We start from the raw sequence: 23,372 nt of genomic DNA, 5'->3' as shown, positions 1-23,372 counted from the left end.
GGAGAGAACGTAAAATAGAAAAGTAGTCTCATGTCTCGACAATATAAATTCTTAATTTAAATTTTTAGACCACTTTCTGAAATAAATATCATTACAAATATGTAAACATTTTTCATATTCATCGTCAGAAGAATCGGAACATTTAAAGGATGACGCATTTTTACCCACGTACTTCCAGCATTACAAAAACAAATGGTTATCATCACCTGTTCAGTGTACGCCTCAGTCACAAGTATCAGCTGCATTTAAGTTCAAATGGGAAACTGCCATGGCCGGGTTCACACACGCAACAGAAGGGTCAACACAGGTAGTGGCATAACGCAGGAAAAAGACTAATATATTATGAAGTCAACCAATAAAACTAAGCCCATGTAGAAAGCAGTGCAGGATCGTACGGGGAAGAAGATAACCCACAAAAATATTGCGATACCGCACGAAAATTAGAGATGGAAAAATTTGGTGATCCACCTCATATAATACTGTAAAACTTTCATCAATTGAAATTAATAATATATCCATATTCGTCAGTCCAGTAGGCCCATCTGATCTCCTAAATACCATAAATTCACAGAAGAGTAATTAATCACCTGATATTCATGATATTCCAGATTATGTTATAAAAAATAACAGCAAGACAAATACTTTCTCCTTTATTAGACATAGTCCATTTATGCTTATCAAGTGGTGTCGTCCCACAGGAACTGAAAATGGCAAAAGTAATAACCCTATATGAAGAAGATGATCAGCAATGTATGGTTAACTATAGGCCCGTGTCACTATTGTCAGGATTTTCGAAAATTATTGAAAAAATGTTCTTTTCAGAACTAAATGCATTCTTCAACAAGAATAATATTATTTCTGGATGTCAAAATGGCTTCAGACAACAGCGGTCAACTGAAACAACCACCTTCAACCTGATTTATTTATTTACACGTCAAGTACTGTAGAAATAAATTGAGGAGCAAATCTCCAAGGTCATGGAAAGTGTCAGTACGTGGAATTACAACATAAAAGTAATAAAAGACTGAAATAAAATGTTTATGAAACAGAAAAAAGTCAATCCATTAGTTAAGTAAACACAATCAACAAGACAACAAAAATTAGTTTAATTTTTCAAGGAACTCATCGACAGAATAGAAGGAGTGATGCATGAGGAAGCTCTTCAGTTTGGATTTGAAACCACATGAATTACTGCCAATATTTTTGAATTCTCGTGGTAGCTTATTGAAAATGGATGCAGCAGTATACTGCACACCTTTCTGCACAAGAGTTAAGGAAGTCTGGTCCAAAAGGTAAAACTATAGTATAGCAGAAAGAAGAAGCGTGTCATGTAGACCTTAGCAAAACAAACTGAGACTGTGAATGATTCTGTTGCAACAGAATTTAAAGTATGGCACGATTCCATAGTTAAGCAAGATATAGCACATATTAACCGAGTATTAGATGGCAACAGTTCATCTATTACATCAGACAACAATGTGTCTGGTCCCAGTGATATTTCTGTGTGGTGATCTGCGCCAAACATCGAGCTGTAACCTAATGTTCCAGCAAACAATACTGCCGTGTGTGGAGTGGGGAATACTCCTCTTATGCAAATGCAGTTTTACGGGAAAGCGTTATTCTGTTTAGACAGTTTGGCGTGCTCACACCCAATAAGAAATCAGCTTCCATCTAATACTTTCATGGGATCCGCCTCACCAATGGAGTGAGATTCACAAAATAAAATGTGTTAGTGGAGACACACAGGGTAACGCCGCTCTCTGGGCGACAGAGACCACAGATACCTGTAAAAGTTATGATAAGTTTGAACGGTCCTTCTTGGCCAAGAATTGTTCACAACACGTTCAAGAGCGAGTAAGAGAAGTAGTATTTGACCGAGAACTATGGAACGAGTGCTATTTTAAAAAGTGTTTTAAGGAGACCAAGGACTGCGATGAGGCAATCATGAATCGTGATGTGCTGTGTATTTTAAAAGCAAATCTTCCGATCTCCATACGAGATAAACTCATCAATGCACCACTAAAAGATCTGGAAAAATTTTCGTTAGTCGTTGGTAAAATTGATTTGATACACGGAGATCCAAGTGCAGCACAGAGTGTGTGACTTTGGAAACTGACAACAATGGTGGTTGTGTGATTTCAACAATCAGTGTTCTCACTGTTCAGAGAACTGCTGCCTCCAGTGTGAGTGGCACCGATTAAATGACAGATCACAATCCTATAGTCACAGTGCATAGCGTGAGAGACATGAGGAGTATTACATCAACCTTGATTTCCATGATAAGTGTGATGGCAACTAAAAGTATAACAACCAAACTGATGGTGACAGAAACATCACTTAGAAGGACAAGAAAACTGGCTCCAAAGCCATCAGATGTTCATCCCAAAAAACCAAACTAGATGAGACCAGAAGGAGCCCTTCTGATAGCATCAGTACAAACCATGGGAGTATGTAACATTGTGTTCATCTTATTGGATTAAATGATGGTGAATGTATGTCTGAAGAACTGTGTCAGGAGCACAACGAATGCAACAAGCATGTGGAATGTTATGTTCACCCTGCCATTAGGATGACAGTAAATAAATTACCTGTGATGATAATTCTAGGTAATGGTGCACAGCTAGCGCCATCTCTGTTAGTCTGTTCAGATGAATTAGTGAGCTAAGCCACTTTCTGATGTGCCCTGTAAATGGGTGTAAGTTTGTTGGAGCTGTGAGCCCCAAATCTAAATGTGTAAAGATCCAGACCTTGTTGCAGGTCAGGTTAGGGGAAATGAAGTGCATACACTCATTCTTCGACGTTGAGGGGCTGCTGAACACTTTGTAGGCAGTGACTGTTTAAACGAGAGAAACATAATAATCGAACTCTATGGTGGCAAGCTGCAGGCGTGAGTAGGTATTCACAACATCGACATCACCTTGGATTTAGTCACTGCAGCTATGGGCCATGGAAAAAATTGTTGGGGACTAAAGATGAGATTTCTCCCAAATCCTGACCTACAGTCTGATGTCAATCAGTGAGCAGTTTCAGTCACTCATCAAAAAGTACAAGAATTCAATTCTCTCCATGCCCAGCAAGAAACTGAATGGCTCTAAGCACTATGGGACTTAACATCTTAGGTCATCAGTCCTCTAGACTTAGAACTACTTAAATCTAACTAACTTAAGGACATCACACACATCCATGCCCTAGGCAGGATTCGAACCTGCGACCCTAGCAGCAGTGCAGTTCCGGACGGAAGCGCCTAGAACCGCTTGCCCACCCAGCAACAAACTGACTTGGACGAATTATTAAAAACTGATGACACCTTATTCAAAGAACAGCCTGGAGTTATCTCTGGATTGAGTGTGTACCTGATGTTTGCACTCATTGTTGTGCACTCTTAGCTGTGTGGAAACCAGGTGTCAATGTGTACATAGTACTCAATGCAAGGGCGATAAATGAGATACTGGTTCCAGTATGACCAAACATGAAAAAAATGAAAGAAAAAGATTCAAGACTATCGAGTACAGACCTTACAGGGTCATACTGGCGGATTCCACTAGCCAAGGAACAATGTACGCATATTGTGTTTATGTTTGCTGGCCTTAGGTATCAATTCAAGGTGTTGCCGTCTGGCCTCAATGTGAGCTGTGGAGGGTTTGTTTCTGCCCTGCTTTATGGAATGACATTATTCATGAATGATCTCTTAACTGCAATCTCCACTTGGATTAAGCACCTTCAATTTCTACAGAAGGTATTACAGAAGTCAAGGATGCTGGTGTAACAGTAAATAAACAAAAGTCATAATTTGTACCAATACTATAACATTCGTTGGACATTTAATCGTACCAGAAGTCACTGAGATGGACACTTCGAAATTTCGTCCAGTACAGAAATTTCCAGTATGCTGGTCTAGAAAATAACTTGGGTTGTTGTCATTCTACCATCATTTCGTCCCTAACCAGCAACTGAATAATGAACCACTTTCACAGGTCTGAAAAAGTACATACAGCAGTAATGATCAAGAGAACGTCAACAGGATTTTGAGAACACTAAACATGTGCTTTGAAAGTCCAAGGCATTGTAGCATCCTCACTTGAGCGAAGACTTTTGCATGTTGACAGACACAGCTCACATTTTTCTGGGGCTGCATATATTCCAGATACATCCTGTTCATGGTAAAACAGCCATCAGTACCATTGGGTTTGCAAGAGAAACCTCACTAGAGATGAGAGGTCGTACTCAACTACAAAACTTGAAGCTCTACTTGTAGTGTGAACATTTAGACATTTCTATTATTACCTGCAGGGACTTCACACTAACTAACAACTTCACACGATCAGTTTTCTCTCAAGCTGTAAGTTGTTACATGCAGGGGTTGCAAGGAGATCGCTATGCTTCCAAGAGTGAAGTTTTCAAATTATTTACGTCACAAGCCAAGAAAATGTCATGGCTGATGCCTTGTCTTGCTACCTGAAAGTTTAGACGATCTGCCAGTTATCAATAACCATGAGCGTGAAATCAGTGTTTAATTAAAGAAAGATGAAAGCAGCAGAAGATTATTCTTAAGCCTGCACAGGAAAATGGCAGAGATCCAGGATGCTGATTTGAAGTGGCAAAAAGTTTTAATCTACCAGGAAGTTCCAAATCAGTGCAGACTTGGTTGCAGAGTGAAAATATCGTTCTGGAAATATCTCCAAGGCAGTGACTAAGCCATGTCTCCCCAACATCCTTTCTTCTTGAGTGTTAGTCTTGCAAGTTCGCAGGAGAGTTTCCGTGAAGCTTAGAAGGTAGGAGACAAGGCATTGGCGGCAGTAAAGCTGTGAGTATAGGTCTCGAGTTGTGCTTGGATACTTCAGTTAGTAGAACATGTGCCATGAAAAACAAAGTTTCTGAGTTCGAGTCTCGGTCAGGCACACAGATTTAATCTACAAGGAAGTTTCATTTACTTGTAGCTCACTAACTTTTTTTAAACAAATTAGAAAACATTTTTTGAAAGTAAACAAAGTAATCCAGTCTAACACCAATTTTTCCTGTCACGGTTTTGTTATATAACTCCTTCCATTCAACATCATCAGCACTTGTTCCTTATTTTATTTTTATGAAGTTTTTACATAAATTTTAAGTGATATGTTGCTTTTATTTCTAAAATCCCACACTTCATAGATAAGTAAAATTTTATATGCTTTTTCTACAGCTTTCTTTCTTTCATCAACTGCCCAAGTTCCAATAAAACTACTTACATCATTGTTGTGATTATATTTATTTTTTTCTTCTGCACATTTGACACACAAGGGAATTAAGAGACTTTCATTTTTATCGATGTCTATTTTATTGGTAAACTAGATGATACAGTTCTCTACGTGCCGATACTTAACATTGTATATACCCATCCCAGTTTTTAGTCTAGTATCTTGGTCTATATATTTTTGTTGGATGTCACTCCAGACAATATTTTTATTATTGTACAGTTGGATAAAGACTGTGCACATCATTATATTTTATTTTTGTGAAAACGCCATCTTCTCTAGCTCTTAATTTTGGTATATTAGTCTTATCTCAACAAAAGGCATCTCTTGGATTCGAAAATTCATGGGTAAGAAAATCTGTTCACCATACTTTCAAGTACCCCAATCTCAACTATCTTTGAAAACTATTTTATAAATTTTTCTGTGTTTTAATAATAATATTGGATATATAGTTTTAACTACTTTTTCACACATCTATTTAAATTTTCCTATATAAATGGAAGTTGAAAATAAAATATGCACTACATTCTAAACAGAACTTCGTGGGTATTGGTTACTTAGAGAAACATTGGAGATATTGTCTGCAGAAAAGAGGAACAAAATTTAGAAGAATTTAAGCCAATTACAGAACCATTTTGCGACAGTATTATGGTCATTAAAATAACAGATTTTATAGGTTAAGAAGCAAAAAATGAAAAATAGGAAATTTTTTGTAAAAAATAAGCTAATGGAAGTTGTAATAGTTTTCAACATCTTCTCGATTTTCTAAATTTAATTTAGTACGATATGGAGCTAATGCAAAAATTTAATATTTATTAGACTCCAATAGACAAATAATTGAAGGTATTAAACCCATTATTAGCAATGATATAAAAATTATAAAGCAAAAATATAAGACTTCTGTTGCTGTACCTTATGAGATAGATTTACCTGACATTAAATTACATACACTTTTAAGAGAGTTATGAGAAATTTTAGAAGTAGTTAAAAAAGAACCATTATTATTTAATTGATTTAGACATAACACTTGCTTTTGAAGGAATTTTTAACAAAGAAGAAATGTGTAGGTAATTAACAAACAATTTTAATTTTATATAAAAGGAGAATGTGACAAAGAATGGAATGTAATAGATAATAAATATTCTGTAGGAAGAGGCTACTTAACATGGATAACTTCTTATTCTATAGTGATAATCTATAATAAATTTATTTGGTATTTAATAAGTCCAGAAGTTAACGAACAACTTAGCTACCACATTAAAAATTTCTGAAATTAGCTAGGTAGAAGATTAAAGAAACATTTGCTTCTACATTAACTAAAGAAAATGGAATTACAACACTGAAAGCAATAATTTATAGCTATATTAACCAAGATATCCAAACGAAACAGGAATTTGAGCCATTAACAGATGGTTTAGAATTAACAACATATAGCAGCAAATACGTCGAGAAAGCCCCTTTTCATTCAGTTCCACTAGCTACAATGCGACAAAAACAGATTCATTACAGAATAGTTGCTGTCCTGTTTACAAAAATCTCTTCCAGTATATCTATTGGGGCAACAAAAACAAAAAATGATGGACTTATGAATAAAATTGGATCAGATAATAAAGAAAAAAAGATAAAGTGGTCATATATTTTTATATGCAATTACAAGGGTCGTTCAATAACTAACGCCCCACATTTTTCCTCAGAACATATTTATGGTTTAGAGTCTGTATTTGGTGACAACATACATTAACATGTCTTGTTCATGTCCTATATTTATACGTAGTCTCCATCACATTCTATGGCCATAAGGCAACATTGTGGAAGAGAATATATTCCTGCTGGTAAAAGCTCTTGTCCTGTAGGCATAGCGATGTTTTCACTGCACGACTGACACTCTCATCATCTTCGAAGTGTGTTCCCCATAGAGAATCTTTAAGCTGCCCAGAGAGATGCCTGAGGGTGACAATTCTGGACTGAAGGGTGGATGAGACAATGACATCCAACCCAATCTTTTTGAATATCCAAGAGTCTTGACCATTGCAGACGAACTTCCAATGCTGACCGACAACTGTAGACCCAATTGTAGAGTTGTGATGCCGCGGTCGGCACGCATAATGGCATCTGCACGATTAAGCATGTCTGGAGCAGTGGCTGTGACAGGACATCCCGAGCATGGGTGATCACGGAGCTAGGTTTCTGCATTTCCTTAGGCTGTAACTTTCTTTACCTAAGGTCCAACTGTACTCCTATCAACTGAAGCATCGCCATACACTGCACACAAACTTTTATGGATGTTCACCACGGTTTCTTTTCCTGCATACAAGAATTAAATAACAGCACGCTACTTGTAACGTGAGTCATATTAATTTTGACGCTGTACTATGGCTTGCCATCTGCCAGAACGCTTCGAAACTTCAATGGCGCCCAGAACAAACATCAGATATGAAGCACCAACAAGGACATTGGGCAAAGCTTACTGAAGAACTTCGTAGTTTTAACTATTTGATTATCAACTGCATAGAAAATTTTGGAGAGACAAATGACATAATTTCTGTAAAACAAACACATTTTATATAAAACTTCCTGGCAGATTAAAACTGTGTGATATATATATATCAGGGGACTGGGCTCAATAAAAACAACTAGTATTATTCTATTCATGCCTAGAAAAGGAACAAAAATTACCAACAGGTTTTCTCCATAACCCATTAAAGAAATTTAACCATTTAACCTACTAAAAACAAGAGGAAGAACTAGAGAATTTAAGTACATAAGAAAGAAAACTAAAATACTTTAATAATACTATATCTTTAAAAGAAGAACACAAAATTATAATTAGGTGAAGAAACGAAAAATAAGAAAACAGGGATAAGGTGTGGCACATGTGACATGCTAGTTTTGATAGACAAATACTGTCACATTTCTGTGATAACTAGTACTGAGTATTTTGATCTACCATTTATTTATTACTCACATAATTTAATAAGACACAATCATGTCATGTAAGAGGATTTCAGTTAATGTTGCGAGAAGGTTAGTTGATTCGATAAGATGTGCATATGTTAACATTTTCCTGCATCCGTGCGCCATGAACTTTTTCTGCACCTCGATGTGTTATTTTAGGACAGATGCCATTGGCTTTCATTGGGAATTGGATGTGTTGCTGGTGAAAATGTTTTGTGTGCCGAATTTTGATCCACATCGCATGTGTATTATATGAAAAGATCAGCCAGTTATGATGGGGCATGACCATTTATATGTAACTTAAATGTAACTGGAATATGATTTCAGTGTAACTATTCTGAATGTAAACACTGAGGTATGTAATTCAGTGCTATTAGCTAACTTCAGTGAGAATAACTGTTGACGTTCATTCTCTTAGAGCAATGATATTAGAGATTAACTTTCGATGCAATGAATTAAGTGTCGATGTTTAGACGTGAAGTGTCTATATCTACATCTCTACATCTACACCTATACTGTACAAACCACTGTAAAGTGCACAGCAGAAGGCACATCCAACTGTAAAGGTTATGAGGACTTTACCTATTCCATTCACGTATGCAGCACAGGAAAAATAATCGTTTAAATGGCTCTGTGCATGCTGTAATTAATCTAATCTTATCCTCAATATTTCCTTTAGGAACGCTATGTATGAGTTGTAGTATATTCCTAGAGTCATCATTTACAGCCAGTTCTTCTAACTTTGTTATTACATTCTCGTGTTATAGTTATCCACCTATCCTCAAGAGTCTGCCAACTCAGTTCTTTCAATATCTCAGTGACGTTCTCCCACAAGTCAAAGAAACTTTGTACCATTCGTGCTGGCATGCTCTTTATACCTGCAGTATCCCTTAACAGTCCTATTTGGTGTGCATCCCACAAACGTGAGCAGGATTCTAGATCAGCCCACATGAATGACTTGTGAGTAATCTCCTAGTACCCTACCAATGAAGTGAAGTCTGTTATCTACTTTACCCATACTGGTCCTATGTGGTTGTTCCACTTCATGTCCTTACTGAGTGTTATATCCAAGTATTTGTACGAGTTTATAGATTCCAGCTGTGACTCACTAACATTATACTCATAGGATAGTTTTTGTTCTGTTTTGTGAAGTGTACAATTTTACATTTTTGAACTTTTAAAGCAACTGCCACCGTTGCACCACTTTGAAATCTTATCAAGGTGTGAATAAACATTTGTACAGCCTCGTTGAGACTGAGTTCCGATACAGATAACTGTGTTATCTGCGAAAAGTCTGAGGCTGCTATCAAGACTGTCGTCAAGATCATTAATGCACAACATGAACAGAAACATACCAAACATGCTTCCCTGGGCTACACCCTAAGTTACTTCTACATATGTAGATTACTCTGCATCCAAGACAACATGCTGTGCCCTCCCTACCACAAAATTCTCAATCCAGTCATACATATCTCATGATACCATATATTATCATACTTTTGATAGTAAGAATAGGTGTGGTACTGAGTCAAATATTTTTCGGAAATCAAGAAGTACTGCATCCAGCAGACTAAGATGATTCATGGCTTTCAGGATGTCGTGTGAGAAAAATATGAGTTGGCTTTTATGTGGTCAATGCATTCGGAATCCAAGCTGATTGGCATGGAGGAGGTGGTTCTATTCGATACACCTCATTACATTTGGGCTTAGAATATGTTCTAAGTTCCTGCAACAAATACATGTCAAGGATATTGGACAGTAGTTTTGTGGATCACTTCTGCTACCTTTCTTGTTGTGCTTTCTACCAACTTGTTTGATGCATCTACGACAGATTATAGTTAACAGAGGAGCTAACACAGCTTCGAATTGGGTATGGTATCTAACAGGAATTCCACTGGGCCCTGGGCCTTGTTCAGTTTTAACGATTTCAAATGTTTCTCAACGCCACTGACACTAATATATGTTTCACTCTTCTTTTCAGTGGCATGAGAATTAAGTTGAGGCAATACTCCTGGTTGTTCCTTTGCGAAGGAACGTTTGGAAACAAAGTTAGGCATTGTGAGTCTTGAAATTTTCCCAGCATAAAAAGTTAAGCAATTCTGCTTTTGGTTTGCTATTCTCAACTTCAGTTGCAGTCTCCTCTATGAGTGACTGGACACTAACTTTGGTGCCATTAATAGCCTTCTCATGAGACCAGACTTACTTTGGGTTTTGTGAAAGATTATTCGACGATATTCTGCTGCAATAGTCATTGAAGGTTTCACTCATTGCTCTCTTGACTGCCAAATGCGCTTTATTTAGCATTTCTTTATCTATAGCCTTATGGTTGGTTTTATATCTGTTATGTTATAGTCTTTGTTTATTTCGAAGTTTCTTTACAGTGATTCCATACAATGGAGGATCTCTCCCATTACGAACTGCACTACTGCATACATAGTTATCCAGTGTATGGTCAACTGTTCTTTTAAACTTGAGCCATAGTTCCTGTTCATGTTGTTGTCCTGAGGTAAGAGTTTCAAGTTGTTCATTGAGTTATGCCACTCGTGCTTCTCTGTCTTGATTGCTGAACATATAAATCTATCTGCTTGTTTTAGTGGTCCTTTGCGTTTTGGTATTCATTGTAGCTATTACTGCCTCACTCTCACTGACTCCAGCTTTGATGTGGACTTTCTCAAAGAGGTGAGATCCATTTGTTACCATTATATCTAATGTATTTCCATCATGAGGGGCGGGGGGTTCTGAACTATCTGTCCTAGCTAGTTTTCCAAGAAGGCATTAAATGCTAAATTATAATAACGTTTCAGAGGATGTCTTGTCACACCAGCCACTAACAGAACTGTAATGATCCCAATTGATTGTTGGATGGTTAAAGTCACCTCCAGTGATTGCAGTATCATTAGGGAAATTATATGCAAGCGAAATGAGGTTTTATCTAAAGTTTTCAGTTGCATCACAAGGAGAATCTGGTGGTTAATAGAAGGACCCTTGATATTGAGTCTTGCCCAAACAATATCACCTGCAGCTTCAACGTCTATGTCAGTGCATTTAAATTTCTTGTCTACTGTAACAGATATACCAGTTCCGTTTCCCATTTACACTCAGATTTTCCCCAAAGAGCCCACTACTGTGAGTGATGTGCCAATGTTGGTTCAAGACATCCTGTACAGGGTGGACAGACAGCAAGAAGGGCTGAGAGATAGAAAGAGAGAGAGAGAGCTGGTTAGTCTTTTATTGGTGGGTATCACAAAAACTGTAATCAGTTTTGCTGCCCTTCTTTGTATAAATTCACTGTCCCCCATTAATAATGTCTGTTAGGGGTCTCACAGATTCCAGCAGCATACTTAAATGTGACATGAAGGTGATTTGTAAACAGCCGCCTTTGTAGACGCCATTTCGGAACACTCTGCTTTACAAATCTGTAATTAATTTCCTTTTCGATTTGAATCTTCTATTTTTCGATGTTTACCCCATCTAATCTCGAAACCTCTGTCCTGTAGTAATCCAATATTATTGGAAATGTTGGGTTTTGTACATAGAAATTGGACAGAATGTAATTCTTTCACAGGCCTTCTCACGCATCAAAAAAATATGAGTGTTCCGTCGAAACTTTAAAAATCCTTCCATCATTTCTCACATTGCCTACGACATCCATTTTTGAATATTACCGTACCGTAAATATTTGGCAAAGCTATGTATAAATAGATCACTCACATCTTCCTTTAACTAGACTGTGGAGAACTGTCTGATAGTCGCATAGATATCTATTGATGCGATATATAGGCGATTGTTCTCCGTTTCTGCTAGAGCTAGACGGTTCCACTTTTTATTCTATGTTCCTTCGGTTCCACAAGTTTGTTTCACTAAAGATGTTACAATATTGAAATTGTTTCTAACGTTCTATGTTCCTTGGGTTCCACAAGTTTGTTTCACTAAAGATGTTACAATATTGAAATTGTTTCTAACGTCCTTGGTTTTTACAGTGTAGGCAACAGAAAGACTTGCAATGTTGAATGTAGACATTTGCAGTACAGCCAACAGTATTTTGTTTATGCTGTCATGGATATTGAATTAAAGAGATTGAAGTAATAGGATTATTAGTAAACGTTAGAAAAGATGGAGGACGATTTACAAGTTAGTGATACCGAAAAGAGTCCGGTAGTAATAGAGCAGTATGTACACGATGTAATTGGGTTCAGTTCTCAGTACGGTAGCGATATAAGAATATCCTACACCGCTTACAATATAACTGGTAAACCAAGCAAGTATCCGAATTATGGAGATTTTCCGCAGGCATTCGTGATGGTGAGCTATTTACAGGTGTTATTAAGCATACGTGCTCAGTTCTTCCGATTGTTAGTAACTTGTAAGTGTAAACAATGGTAGTGTTTGCAACTGATTGTTGCATTTCTTATCCATTGGAGTGTGAATGTAGTTATGGCTCAACACAAGGAAAACAGAGTTATATTTGGCACTTTTGCGTTGGACTTTCTCACTCAGGTATTGTACCTTTACATTTCCCATGTTTTCTCTCTTGTGAACCGCCGACAGGAACATTACCTTAGACATTCTCTTTCACTTTTTTCCCCCCCCTCGGCGTTGCTATAGTGCCCTCCATAATAGTTACGTAAAGTGAAGTTGTTGGACATACAATTTAAAATCCATTTCATTCATATACATTGAACTTGTTTGGTGCTACATATTGAATCTTGCAATGCATTTTACAGTAGTACAGTTTTTCTAGCGACAGCTTACTTTGAGTTGTAATTAATAGACTCTTGTAGTATATGCGAGTCCTATGTTGAACCTGCGATACTTATGCCTACGTCAGGGATGTACTGTAGTTAGTTTTCTGAAATAACTTCTGTTCTTGTATGGGAAGACTGAAGAATTCGAATATATGATGCAGTAAAGTGTCGTTTCGATGAAAATACATACGTATCAGAAACCGTTAGGATACATTTGTTTACCTTACGTTTGCATGAAATCTACCCACAAATAATGGATTTCACCTTCTTAGATGGTATTATTCCACAAATTGTTACGGTGCTATCATTTGCTAAATTTGTTTGTCTGGTATTAGACATGTCAAATTCAATATGGGCAGTTATCAGATACATTCAATAGTTTGGGGGATCTCCAGACATAAACACATAAATAAACATTGGCATTTCAGAGATCAGTTCTTTCAAGTGAACATGATTAGCAGATATGTAGTTGCACAACATGTTAATTTGATAGAAATATAGTGTTCTGAATAGTTCCAGAAGAATTGGGACCAAAAAAAATAAAAGTTAATATAAAGATATGGTGAAAATTTTTCACAACCTTGAAGACATCCATGTCTTCCAAATACATCTACAGGCTTTGGCAACAGGTATTTTAATTTGGCCGTTGTTAGTTAGTTTTTCAATAATAATGGAAATTCTTGGATAGAACATTTGGGAAAGCAACCATTCACCCGTAGTGGGCTGATGTGTTGTGCAGAGGACAGAGAACCATGTAACGGAAAACAGCCCTTTTTTTTTAGTAAAAGTGTACACATTCACACACAGACATCCAAATGTACACTCCCACAACTGTGGTGACACTGATTATTGATTATCAAAAGTAGTTGCCTGGGCTGATGGCGGTGGGGAAGGATGCAGGAGATAAGGATGGGGTAGTGGGATATAGTGAGGCAGATCATTTTGACAGATGACCCATAGTGGCAGCACAAGAAGATGAAAGGAGTTCAGAGGGTAGAGCATAGAGTGAAGGTGGAGGAAAAGAAGGGAGAGGAAGGTGGAGATGATGAGGGAAAGGGGGGGGGGGGAAACGCGGTGGAATAGGAAGGGGGCTAGAGAGAGAGAGAGAGAGAGAGAGACACAACACGAGGGGGATGGGGAAGAAGAGTGGTGAGAGAAGGTAGTACATGATATAGACGGCAAAGGAGTGGTGTGGACGAAAGAGAGAAGGTGAAAGAAAAGGTGAGGTAGTGTGAAATGGTTATCAGAGATTAAGACCTGGGGTATTGTGACAATGCAGGAAGCGCTGTAGAGAGAATTCCCGCCTACATGGTTGAGGGAAATATCTGCTCCCTGGACCTCAGTCTCGTAACTTATTTCACAACGCATCTTCTTACCTTTCCCTGACTCTCTCTTCTGTCCACACCTCTCTTTCACTATCTAGATCATGTACACCCCATTCTCTCTCTCTCTCTCTCTCTCTCTCCCTCTCTCTCCCTCCCTCCCTCCCTCCCTCCCTCCCTCCCTCCCTCCCACCCCCCTCCCCACTCTCACACACTATCTATTACATGCTCTACCCTCTGAACTCCTTTCATCTTGTACTGCCACTGTGAATCATTTGGTTCTCTATTCACAGTAAAATTTGTTAGATTAGGAGCTGATAACTTTCCAATCCTGAAGTCTTATTGTACCACATTAACATAATCTGCATCTATTTTGAAGACTTTCTTATCATCTGTAACATATATTGTAAACATTAATTCCACCTCAGTGTCCTCTAAAACTATATGCTGCTCTATACCTGTATATCTAAACTATGAATTCCATTTGCCTCCATAAAACTACATCAGTATGAAGCCCCAACACACACTTTTCAAAGCCTGCAATTCAACACATTTCCTTCTCTGATTTGTCATTTAATTCAACGTTAGTAGATTGTCTCCATCGGCAACCCACCATTCATAGCTTGTCATTTTTAATGATTTTTCTTCCTTCTTTTCGTTTTTTGCCACACGGTTTTTCTTCCTTTTCCTTTTTTGCCACACTTTCTCTTTGTCTTGTTTAGTGCTGGTGAATCTTCTGGGTTGCATGGTCATGGTACATCAAACTTTTTTATTCCCTATGTTTTTTTTAGTCTTGCCAACTCAATGGAACAGGAGAACATCTGAAGACATCCAACACAGGTATGGACAAAATGCTGGAAATGGAAAAAGTTTCATTCACCATGGCTGTACAACCTGAAACCTTTACCAGCAGCTAAAACATTTGGTTGTGGAAGCTTTCATTATATGTTGATTCTTTTTCCTCCATAATTTTCCTTTATTTCTCATAATCCTTTTTCTTATGGCATGTTTGCCATTCCTTCAATTTTTTCATTGCGCCTTATGGATTTGGCCCTTGTCTTAGGTCAAAAGAGAATCCTCTTGAAAGATGAGGGTATGTCTGCTTTCATAAGTTGATGAACTGGACTGACTCTTACTGTCCTTTGATGAACTGGACTGACTCTTACTGTCCTGAGCACAAAGCCTTATTTTGTGGACCATCAAACTTATTATTTGAGAAGGAAAAGGCATTGCATTTTCTGTCAATTTATTGGTTAATTTTATCGCACACTCTGTGAAGTGAATTAACATTTTCTTCAATTGATTGTTGAGGTGTCTTCGTTGACCCAATGCCAGTTCTCTGTAAAAGTGCACTTGTGGTGTACATAAGCATTTTATTGTGGGTCGCAGCTGTATCTATTGGTGCGATGAATGATGGAACGGCAATTTCATATCAATTCATACAGGTTGAGAGTGAATGTGACCCATCACTATTTCAGAGTTACTGAAAAAAATAATGTTGAAGTTCTGCATTATGGCTCTCCAAAACTACAATATTATGACTTATGGTGATTTCTTAAAATGCTCCAGACTTCTCTAAATTAGAATAATTGTGAAAATACCATAATTTCACTGAAAAGTGGTAGGCCATTCTCATCATTACAAATTCTTTGGAGTAGTGTTGAAGTTTACATTTTCACATTGGACGGACACAATCCAGAAGTTTGAAACCATTCTTTACTGTTTGTGGACTAATGCACTACAATGCTTCCTTTAAGTACAGGTCCATTTATTTTTTTTTTTTTTTTTTTTTTTTTTTTTTTTTTACAAAGTTTCATAAACACCATTTTTCACATATTTTTTCCATTCTTGTTCTAAAAGAGTAAATACACAAACATCCATGGCTGTGAAATATGTGTTGTGTTAGGGAACAATTTAATAAGCATTACAACATTCTGAGTACAGAACTCAGACAAGCTTAATGCCATATAAAATACATGACTGTCAGTAAAAAATATGATAGCCATTTGTATTTCTTGTTCAGTTAGTCAAGACAGTAAAACATTTGTTGTGTATTCATAGAACACGGGAGAACACATCCAGTGACTTTCAGATCATCTAATTCCTTATGTTCTCGGTATACCATTAGCTATTACACTAGGAATTCTCATATATGGAGGGGGGGGGGGGGGGAAAGTCATGGAAGTAGCAAGCTTACCAGTATCATATGCTGTTACAAGCACATCTTTTTTTTTTCCTCATCATTCTTAATACTATGCAGGTTTCTTACCTGTTTGTATCATAACTTTATAGACTTCGAGAAAGTGCACTTTCATCTGAATTGAAAATTATACTTCGTTAATTCCAAAATTTGATTTTCTTTCAAATATTGTTTTGTTTCTGCAGACCACGTACAAATTTCTTGCTCACAGACATTTTCATGAAAAATTGTCAAGCTCCGTGTCATTGTCTTGTGGGTTTTCTATCAACATTGTCAAGTCTCCCGGATAGAAATAACCAACTTTTACAATCAGAAACACTTTATTCACCCCTAATCACATGAAGATATAGCACAGCATGACAAAACAACTGAAGTCCAAACCTTTACCAAAGCTCACTGAATCGGAAGATAGAGCACTCCTTGTTCTAGAGTTATTGGCAATTGATGGTCACTGCAGGGCATGTGCACCCCCCTCCCCTCTTCCCTCCGGGAGTGCAGGGCACTGGGAAGAGGAGGGGGGGGGGGGAATGGGCATTGTCAAATACGCAAGGTAGCATGACCACCCATGCCATGGATAGCCCGAAGGGAAGGCATGGGTGGATTTTCTTGCAGTCAGGGAGGTCCATGCAGGTTGCACTAGAGAGAGTGCAGTCTGACATCCAGAAAGGAGGATGGTCTGGTCGCCCGGCATGTGTGAACTGTGTGAAGGTGGTGGTATCGGAGGAGTAGCAAAGAGGGGTTCACGTATATTGAGCGTTCCATTGGGGCTGAGTGTCGCTGTTATTCCAGCTGCATTCACCTTATCTGGAATGGGGCCTATGCACAGGATGGTTACATGTAAAGTGGGTGTGGCCTCATGTGAAGTTTACCTCACACAAAGGATGAAGAGTGATCAGCCTTGGTGCTGTAAGAAAAGCTTTTCACGTGGGCACCCAGAAATGTTGATACAAATACAAATTTCGTTGATGGTAGTCATAGGGGGTGCTGTGGGAGAAAAAGGAGAGAGAAACACTGGAACACAGGGGAACAACAGGTGACAGCACTTGCAATGATTTAATGTCACATGCAGTGTGTGGTTGAAACTGAGGCAATGGATCGACATGCACGCAGTCTGAGTGAGGCAGGAGACGGGGATCATCACACGCAACCACTCAGCAGCTGATGGCAAGAGGGGTGGTATGTGCTTTAGGGACATTGCACAGTGGTGGAGAACTTGACTCGAGTGGCTGTGGTGGGACAGATTCCTAGATCATCCAGGCTGTTTCAACCTACTGAAGTGAACGTATCTGATGCTGACTGTTGATGAGGATGTCCGTAGTCTTAGCCATTTGTGCCAATACCCGATGCAGGGCAGAGTAAGGCGACTGTAGTGTTGCTTTGACTGTGTTATCCCATAACATAATAAACTCACGATTCCAGGGCCAAATGCAAGAAAACCAGGGGCCAGGTGTGCTTATGGTTGAGGAGGCACATACAGATAGCAGCTGTGTGTGGCCGGACCTGCTCAACAAGAGCGGAGAGGTCAGATAGTCGACAGTTGCAACATCGTTGACTAACTCAACAGGGAGGGCCAATGCCTTGCCATACAGGATCTCGTCAAGTTGAAACCGAGCAAGGTGCTGCAGTGGTTAGCACACTGGACTCTTATTTGGGAGGACGATTGTTCAAGCCCATGTCTGGCCAAGCTGATTTAGGTTTCCTGTGATTTCCCTAAATCGCTTCGGGCAAATATGGGGATGGTTCCTTTGAAAGGGCATGGCTGACTTTCTTCCCCATCCTCCCCTAATCCGATGGGACCGATTACCTCGCTGTGTGGTCCCCTCCCCCAAATCAACCAACCAACCTCAGCAAGTGACACTAGGAGGTCTGCCTTGTAAGCTGTGCAGATACCTAACATGACCCAGGAAAGGGTGTCAGATCACTGACCACTGTAGCACGAGGGTGCTATGCCAACACTCGACAGGCCCTGTGCTTGTGGTATTCTGTAGTGCAAAATTTATCCGCACCACAGAGTGTCTAGAGTTTGTTAAATAACAATGATTCAAACTGCTTACCCAGCTCCCTGTTTATGGACATGTTATTGTTGTGGTCTTCAGTCCTGAGACTGGTTTGATGGAGCTCTCCATGCTACTCTATCCTGTGCAAGCTTCTTCATCTCCCAGTACCTACTGCAGCCTACATCCTTCTGAATCTGCTTAGTGTATTCATCTCTTGGTCTCCCTCTACGATTTTTACCCTCCACGCTGCCCTCCAATACTAAATTGGTAGCTTCTTCATCTCCCAGTACCTACTGCAGCCTACATCCTTCTGAATCTGCTTAGTGTATTCATCTCTTGGTCTCCCTCTACGATTTTTACCCTCCACGCTGCCCTCCAATACTAAATTGGTGATCCCTCGATGTCTCAGAACATGTCCTACCAACCAATCCTTTCTTCTAGTCAAGTTGTGCCACAAGCTCCTCTTCTCCCCAATTCTATTCAATACCTCCTCATTAGTTATGTGATCTACCCATGTAATCTTCAGCATTCTTCTGTAGCACCACATTTCGAAAGCTTCTATTCTCTTCTTGTCCAAGCTATTTATCGTCCACATTTCACTTCCATACATGGCTACACTCCATACAAATCCTTTCAGAAGTGACTTCCTGACATTAAAATCTATACTCAATGTTAGCAAATTTTTCCTCTTCAGAAATGCTTTCATTACCTTTGCCGGTCTACATTTTATATCATCTCTACTTCGACCATCATCAGTTATTTTGCTCCCCAAATAGCAAAACTCCTTTACTACTTTAAGTGTCTCATTTCCTAATCTAATCCCCTGAGCATCACCCGACTTAATTCAACTACATTCCATTAACCTCGTTTTGCTTTTGTTGATGTTCATCTTATACCCTCCTTTCAAGACACTGTCCATTCCGTTCAACTGCTCTTCCAAGTCCTTTGCTGTCTCTGACAGAATTACAATGTCATCGGCGAACCTCAAGGTTTTTATTTCTTCTCCATGGATTTTAATACCTACTCCAAACTTTTCTTTTGTTTCCTTTACTGCTTGCTCAATATACAGATTGAATAACATCGGGGATAGGCTACAACCCTGTCTCACTCCCTTCCCAACCACTGCTTCCCTTTCATGCCCCTTGACTCTTATAACTGCCATCTGGTTTCTGTACAAATTGTAAATAGCCTTTCGCTCTCTGTATTTTACCCCTGCCACCTTTAGAATTTGAAAGAGAGTATTCCAATCAACATTGTCAAAAGCTTTCTCTAAGTCTACAAATGCTAGAAATGTAGGTTTGCCTTTCCTTAATCTTTCTTCTAAGATAAGACGTAGGGTCAATATTGCCTCAAGTGTTCCAACATTTCTACGGAATCCAAACTGATCTTCCCCGAGGTCGGCTTCTATCAGTTTTTCCATTCGTCTGTACAGAATTCGCGTTAGTATTTTGCAGCTGTGACTTATTAAACTGATAGTTCGGTAATTTTCACATCTGTCAACACCTGCTTTCTTTGGGATTGGAATTATTATATTCTTCTTGAAGTCTGAGGGTATTTCGCCTGTCTCGTACATCTTGCTCACCAGATGGTAGAATTTTGTCAGGACTGGCTCTCCCAAGGCCGTCAGTAGTTCCAATGGAATGTTGTCTACTCCCGGGGCCTTGTCTCGACTCAGGTCTTTCAGTGCTCTGTCAAACTCTTCACGCAGTATCATCTCTCCCATTTCATCTTCATCTACATCCTCTTCCATTTCCATAATAATGTCCTCAAGTACATCGCCCTTGTATAGACCCTCTATATACTCCTTCCACCTTTCTGCTTTCCCTTCTTTGCTTAGAACTGGGTTTCCATCAAAGTTCTTGATATTCATGAAAGTGGTTCTCCCTTCTCCAAAGGTCTCTTTAATTGTGCTGTAGGCAGTATCTATCTTACCCCTAGTGAGATAAGCCTCTACATCCTTACATTTGTCCTCTAGCCATCCCTGCTTAGCCATTTTGCACTTCCTATCAATCTCATTTTTGAGACGTTTGTATTCCTTTTTGCCTGCTTCATTTACTGCATTTTTATATTTTCTACTTTCCTCAATTAAATTCAATATTTCTTCTGTTACCCAAGGATTTCTACTAGCCCTCGTCTTTTTACCTACATGATCCTCTGCTGCCTTCACTACTTCATCCATCAAAGCTACCCATTCTTCTTCTACTGTATTTCTTTCCCCCATTTCTGTCAATTGTTCCCTTATGCTCTCCCTGAAACTCTCTACAACCTCTGTTTCTTTCAGTTTATCCAGGTCCCATCTCCTTAAATTCCCACTTTTTTGCAGTTTCTTCAGTTTTAATCTACAGTTCATAACCAATAGATTGTGGTCAGAGTCCACATCTGCCCCTGGAAATGTCTTACAATTTAAAACCTGGTTCCTAAATCTCTGTCTTACCATTATATAATCTATCTGATACCGTTTAGTATCTCCAGGGTTCTTCCATGTATACAACCTTCTTTCATGATTCTTAAACCAAGTGTTAGCTATGATTAAGTTATGCTCTGCGCAAAATTCTACCAGGCGGCTTCCTCTTTCATTTCTTAGCCCCAATCCATATTCACCTACTATGTTTCCTTCTCTCCCTTTTCCTACTGTTGAATTCCAGTCACCCATGACTATTAAATTCTCGTCTCCCTTCACTGCCTGAATAATTTCTTTTATCTCATCATTACATTTCATCAATTTCTTCGTCATCTGCAGAGCTAGTTGGCATATAAACTTGTACTACTGTAGTAGGCGTGGGCTTCGTGTCTATCTTGGCCACAATAATGCGTTCACTATGCTGTTTGTAGTAGCTTACCCGTACCCCTATTTTTTTATTCATTATTAAACCTACTCCTGCATTACCCCTATTTGATTTTGTATTTATAACCCTGTATTCACCTGACCAAAAGTCTTGTTCCTCCTGCCACTGAACTTCACTAATTCCCACTATATCTAACTTTAACCTATCCATTTCCCTTTTTAAATTTTCTAACCTACCTGCCCAATTAAGGGATCTGACATTCCACACTCCGATCCATGGAACGCCAGTTTTCTTTCTCCTGATAACAACGTTCTCTTGAGTAGTCCCCGCCGGGAGATCCGAATGGGGGACTATTTTACCCAAGAGGACGCCATCATCGTTTAATCATACAATAAAGCTGCATGCCCTCGGGAAAAATTACGGCTGTAGTTTCCCCTTGCTTTCAGCCGTTCGCAGTACCAGAACAGCGAGGCTATTTTGGTTAGTGTTACAAGGCCAGATCAGTCAATCATCCAGACTGTTGGCCCTGCAACTACTGAAAAGGCTGCTGCCCCTCTTCAGGAACCACACATTCGTCTGGCCTCTCAACAGATACCCCTCTGTTGTGGTTCCACTTACAGTACGGCTGTCTGTATCGTTGAGGCACACAAGCCTCCCCACCAACGTTTATGGATGTTGGGCACCCAAATCTAGCTATCCAGAAAGATACACAGTCTGGGTATGAAAGATTGTGCGAAGCAGCCAAAACCTGGCAATGTAAAGCAGCCGGGACAATAGGCTGAGCAATGTCCATGGATGAATCGCACCATAATGGCATGACCGAGCCCAGGAGGTGTAGGGAAGTGGAAAAAGCCTGATGTAGGTCCTGCAGTTCAATATCATTGTCCTGTAAGCGGGCCAGTTCCTCGAATGTCAGATGTCCATCATGTACTGACAGATAAGATGCTTGGCTGAAACCTGTGTGAGGGAAGGTCAGTGGCAGGATTGCGAATAGCTGCGAGGGGATGATGATCCGTGAAAATTGTTACATTCCTTCCTTCGATGTCTGCTTGTAAATATTTGACGGCCTCTTGGAAATATTTGATGGCCTTGTACACTGCAAGTTCTCTGTTGAGAGCCGACCACTTACGTTGATCCATAGTATTTTTGGAGGGAAAAAAAATGGTGTGGCTGAGTAGTGTCACCAACGTGTTGTGAAATCATTTGCATCCACTGTAATAGAGGTGTGAGCATCTGGCAAGGGGTGGGCGAGAGTGCCATAGAGTGATGGCATATTTTAAAGCTGTTTTGAGATCGACGAAAGCTTGCATTGTATCAGACCACTGTGCCCTGCGATTACCGGAAGTTTGTTTGCTCTAATGCATCCGTAAGGGAGGGGGGGATTTGAATACCTGGTACCATCGACAGGTTACGTCTGTAAATCTTTATTGTCCCCAAAAACCGGCACCATTTGTGAGAAGTCACTGGGAGTGGTAGATTACAAATGCAGTCAATGCCAGCTAGTCTGTACCATGGCCTGGTGTAGCTCAAGTTCTTAGTCAGGGGAGGAAAAAATGAGAATCTCATCTAGGTGTGCATAGCAGTAAGAGCAGTTAAAGAGAAGTGACCCGATGAAACATCACAGAGTTTGAGCTGTGTTTTTGAGGCTATAAGCCATGTAACAGAATTTGTAAAGGCCTAAGGGGGGTGATCAAGGCTGTTTTTGTTATGTCACTCTCTTTCATAGGTATTTGTAAATATGCCTTACGACAGTCCAAAACACTGAAAATGCACACTCCACTAAGTAGCTGGGCAAGGTACTGAATATTAGAATAGGATATTGTCTCTTACAGTATGCACATCAAAATGACGATAGTCACTGCTGAGGCACACTGTGCCGTCCTTTTTTGGGTCTGAGTGTATCTACATCTACATACATACATATATGCAAACAAACATACATATTCTGCAAGCCACTGTACGGTGCATGGTGGAGGGTACCCTGTACCAAAACCAGTCGTTTCCTTTCCTATTCCGTTCACAGATAGAGCGAAGGAAAAATAGCTGTCTGTAAGAGCCATAATCTCTCGTATCGTATCTTCGTGGTCCCTATGCAAAATGTATGGTGGTAGTAGTAGGATCATTCTGCAGTCAGCT

General features: G+C 39.3%; 1 protein-coding gene across 2 annotated transcripts in view; it reads left to right on the top strand.

The window, feature by feature from the left end:
* Positions 1 to 12,183: 12,183 nt before the first annotated feature.
* Positions 12,184 to 23,372, top strand: part of LOC124788198 (F-box/LRR-repeat protein 4) — a 166,034-nt gene continuing 154,845 nt past the window's right edge. Inside the window, exon 1 of one of the 2 annotated variants that reach the window (XM_047255378.1) lies at positions 12,184 to 12,488. In XM_047255378.1, the coding sequence (XP_047111334.1) occupies positions 12,300 to 12,488 (189 nt within the window). In that variant the 5' untranslated portion in view covers positions 12,184 to 12,299. Of the gene's footprint in view, positions 12,489 to 12,584; positions 12,684 to 23,372 lie in introns of those variants that run through there. The other variant, XM_047255379.1, reaches the window with a different exon arrangement.

The sequence above is a fragment of the Schistocerca piceifrons genome, chromosome 3 (assembly GCF_021461385.2).
Source record: "Schistocerca piceifrons isolate TAMUIC-IGC-003096 chromosome 3, iqSchPice1.1, whole genome shotgun sequence".
Taxonomy (NCBI): domain Eukaryota; kingdom Metazoa; phylum Arthropoda; class Insecta; order Orthoptera; family Acrididae; genus Schistocerca; species Schistocerca piceifrons.
This window is presented reverse-complemented; position numbering and strand designations above follow the sequence as displayed.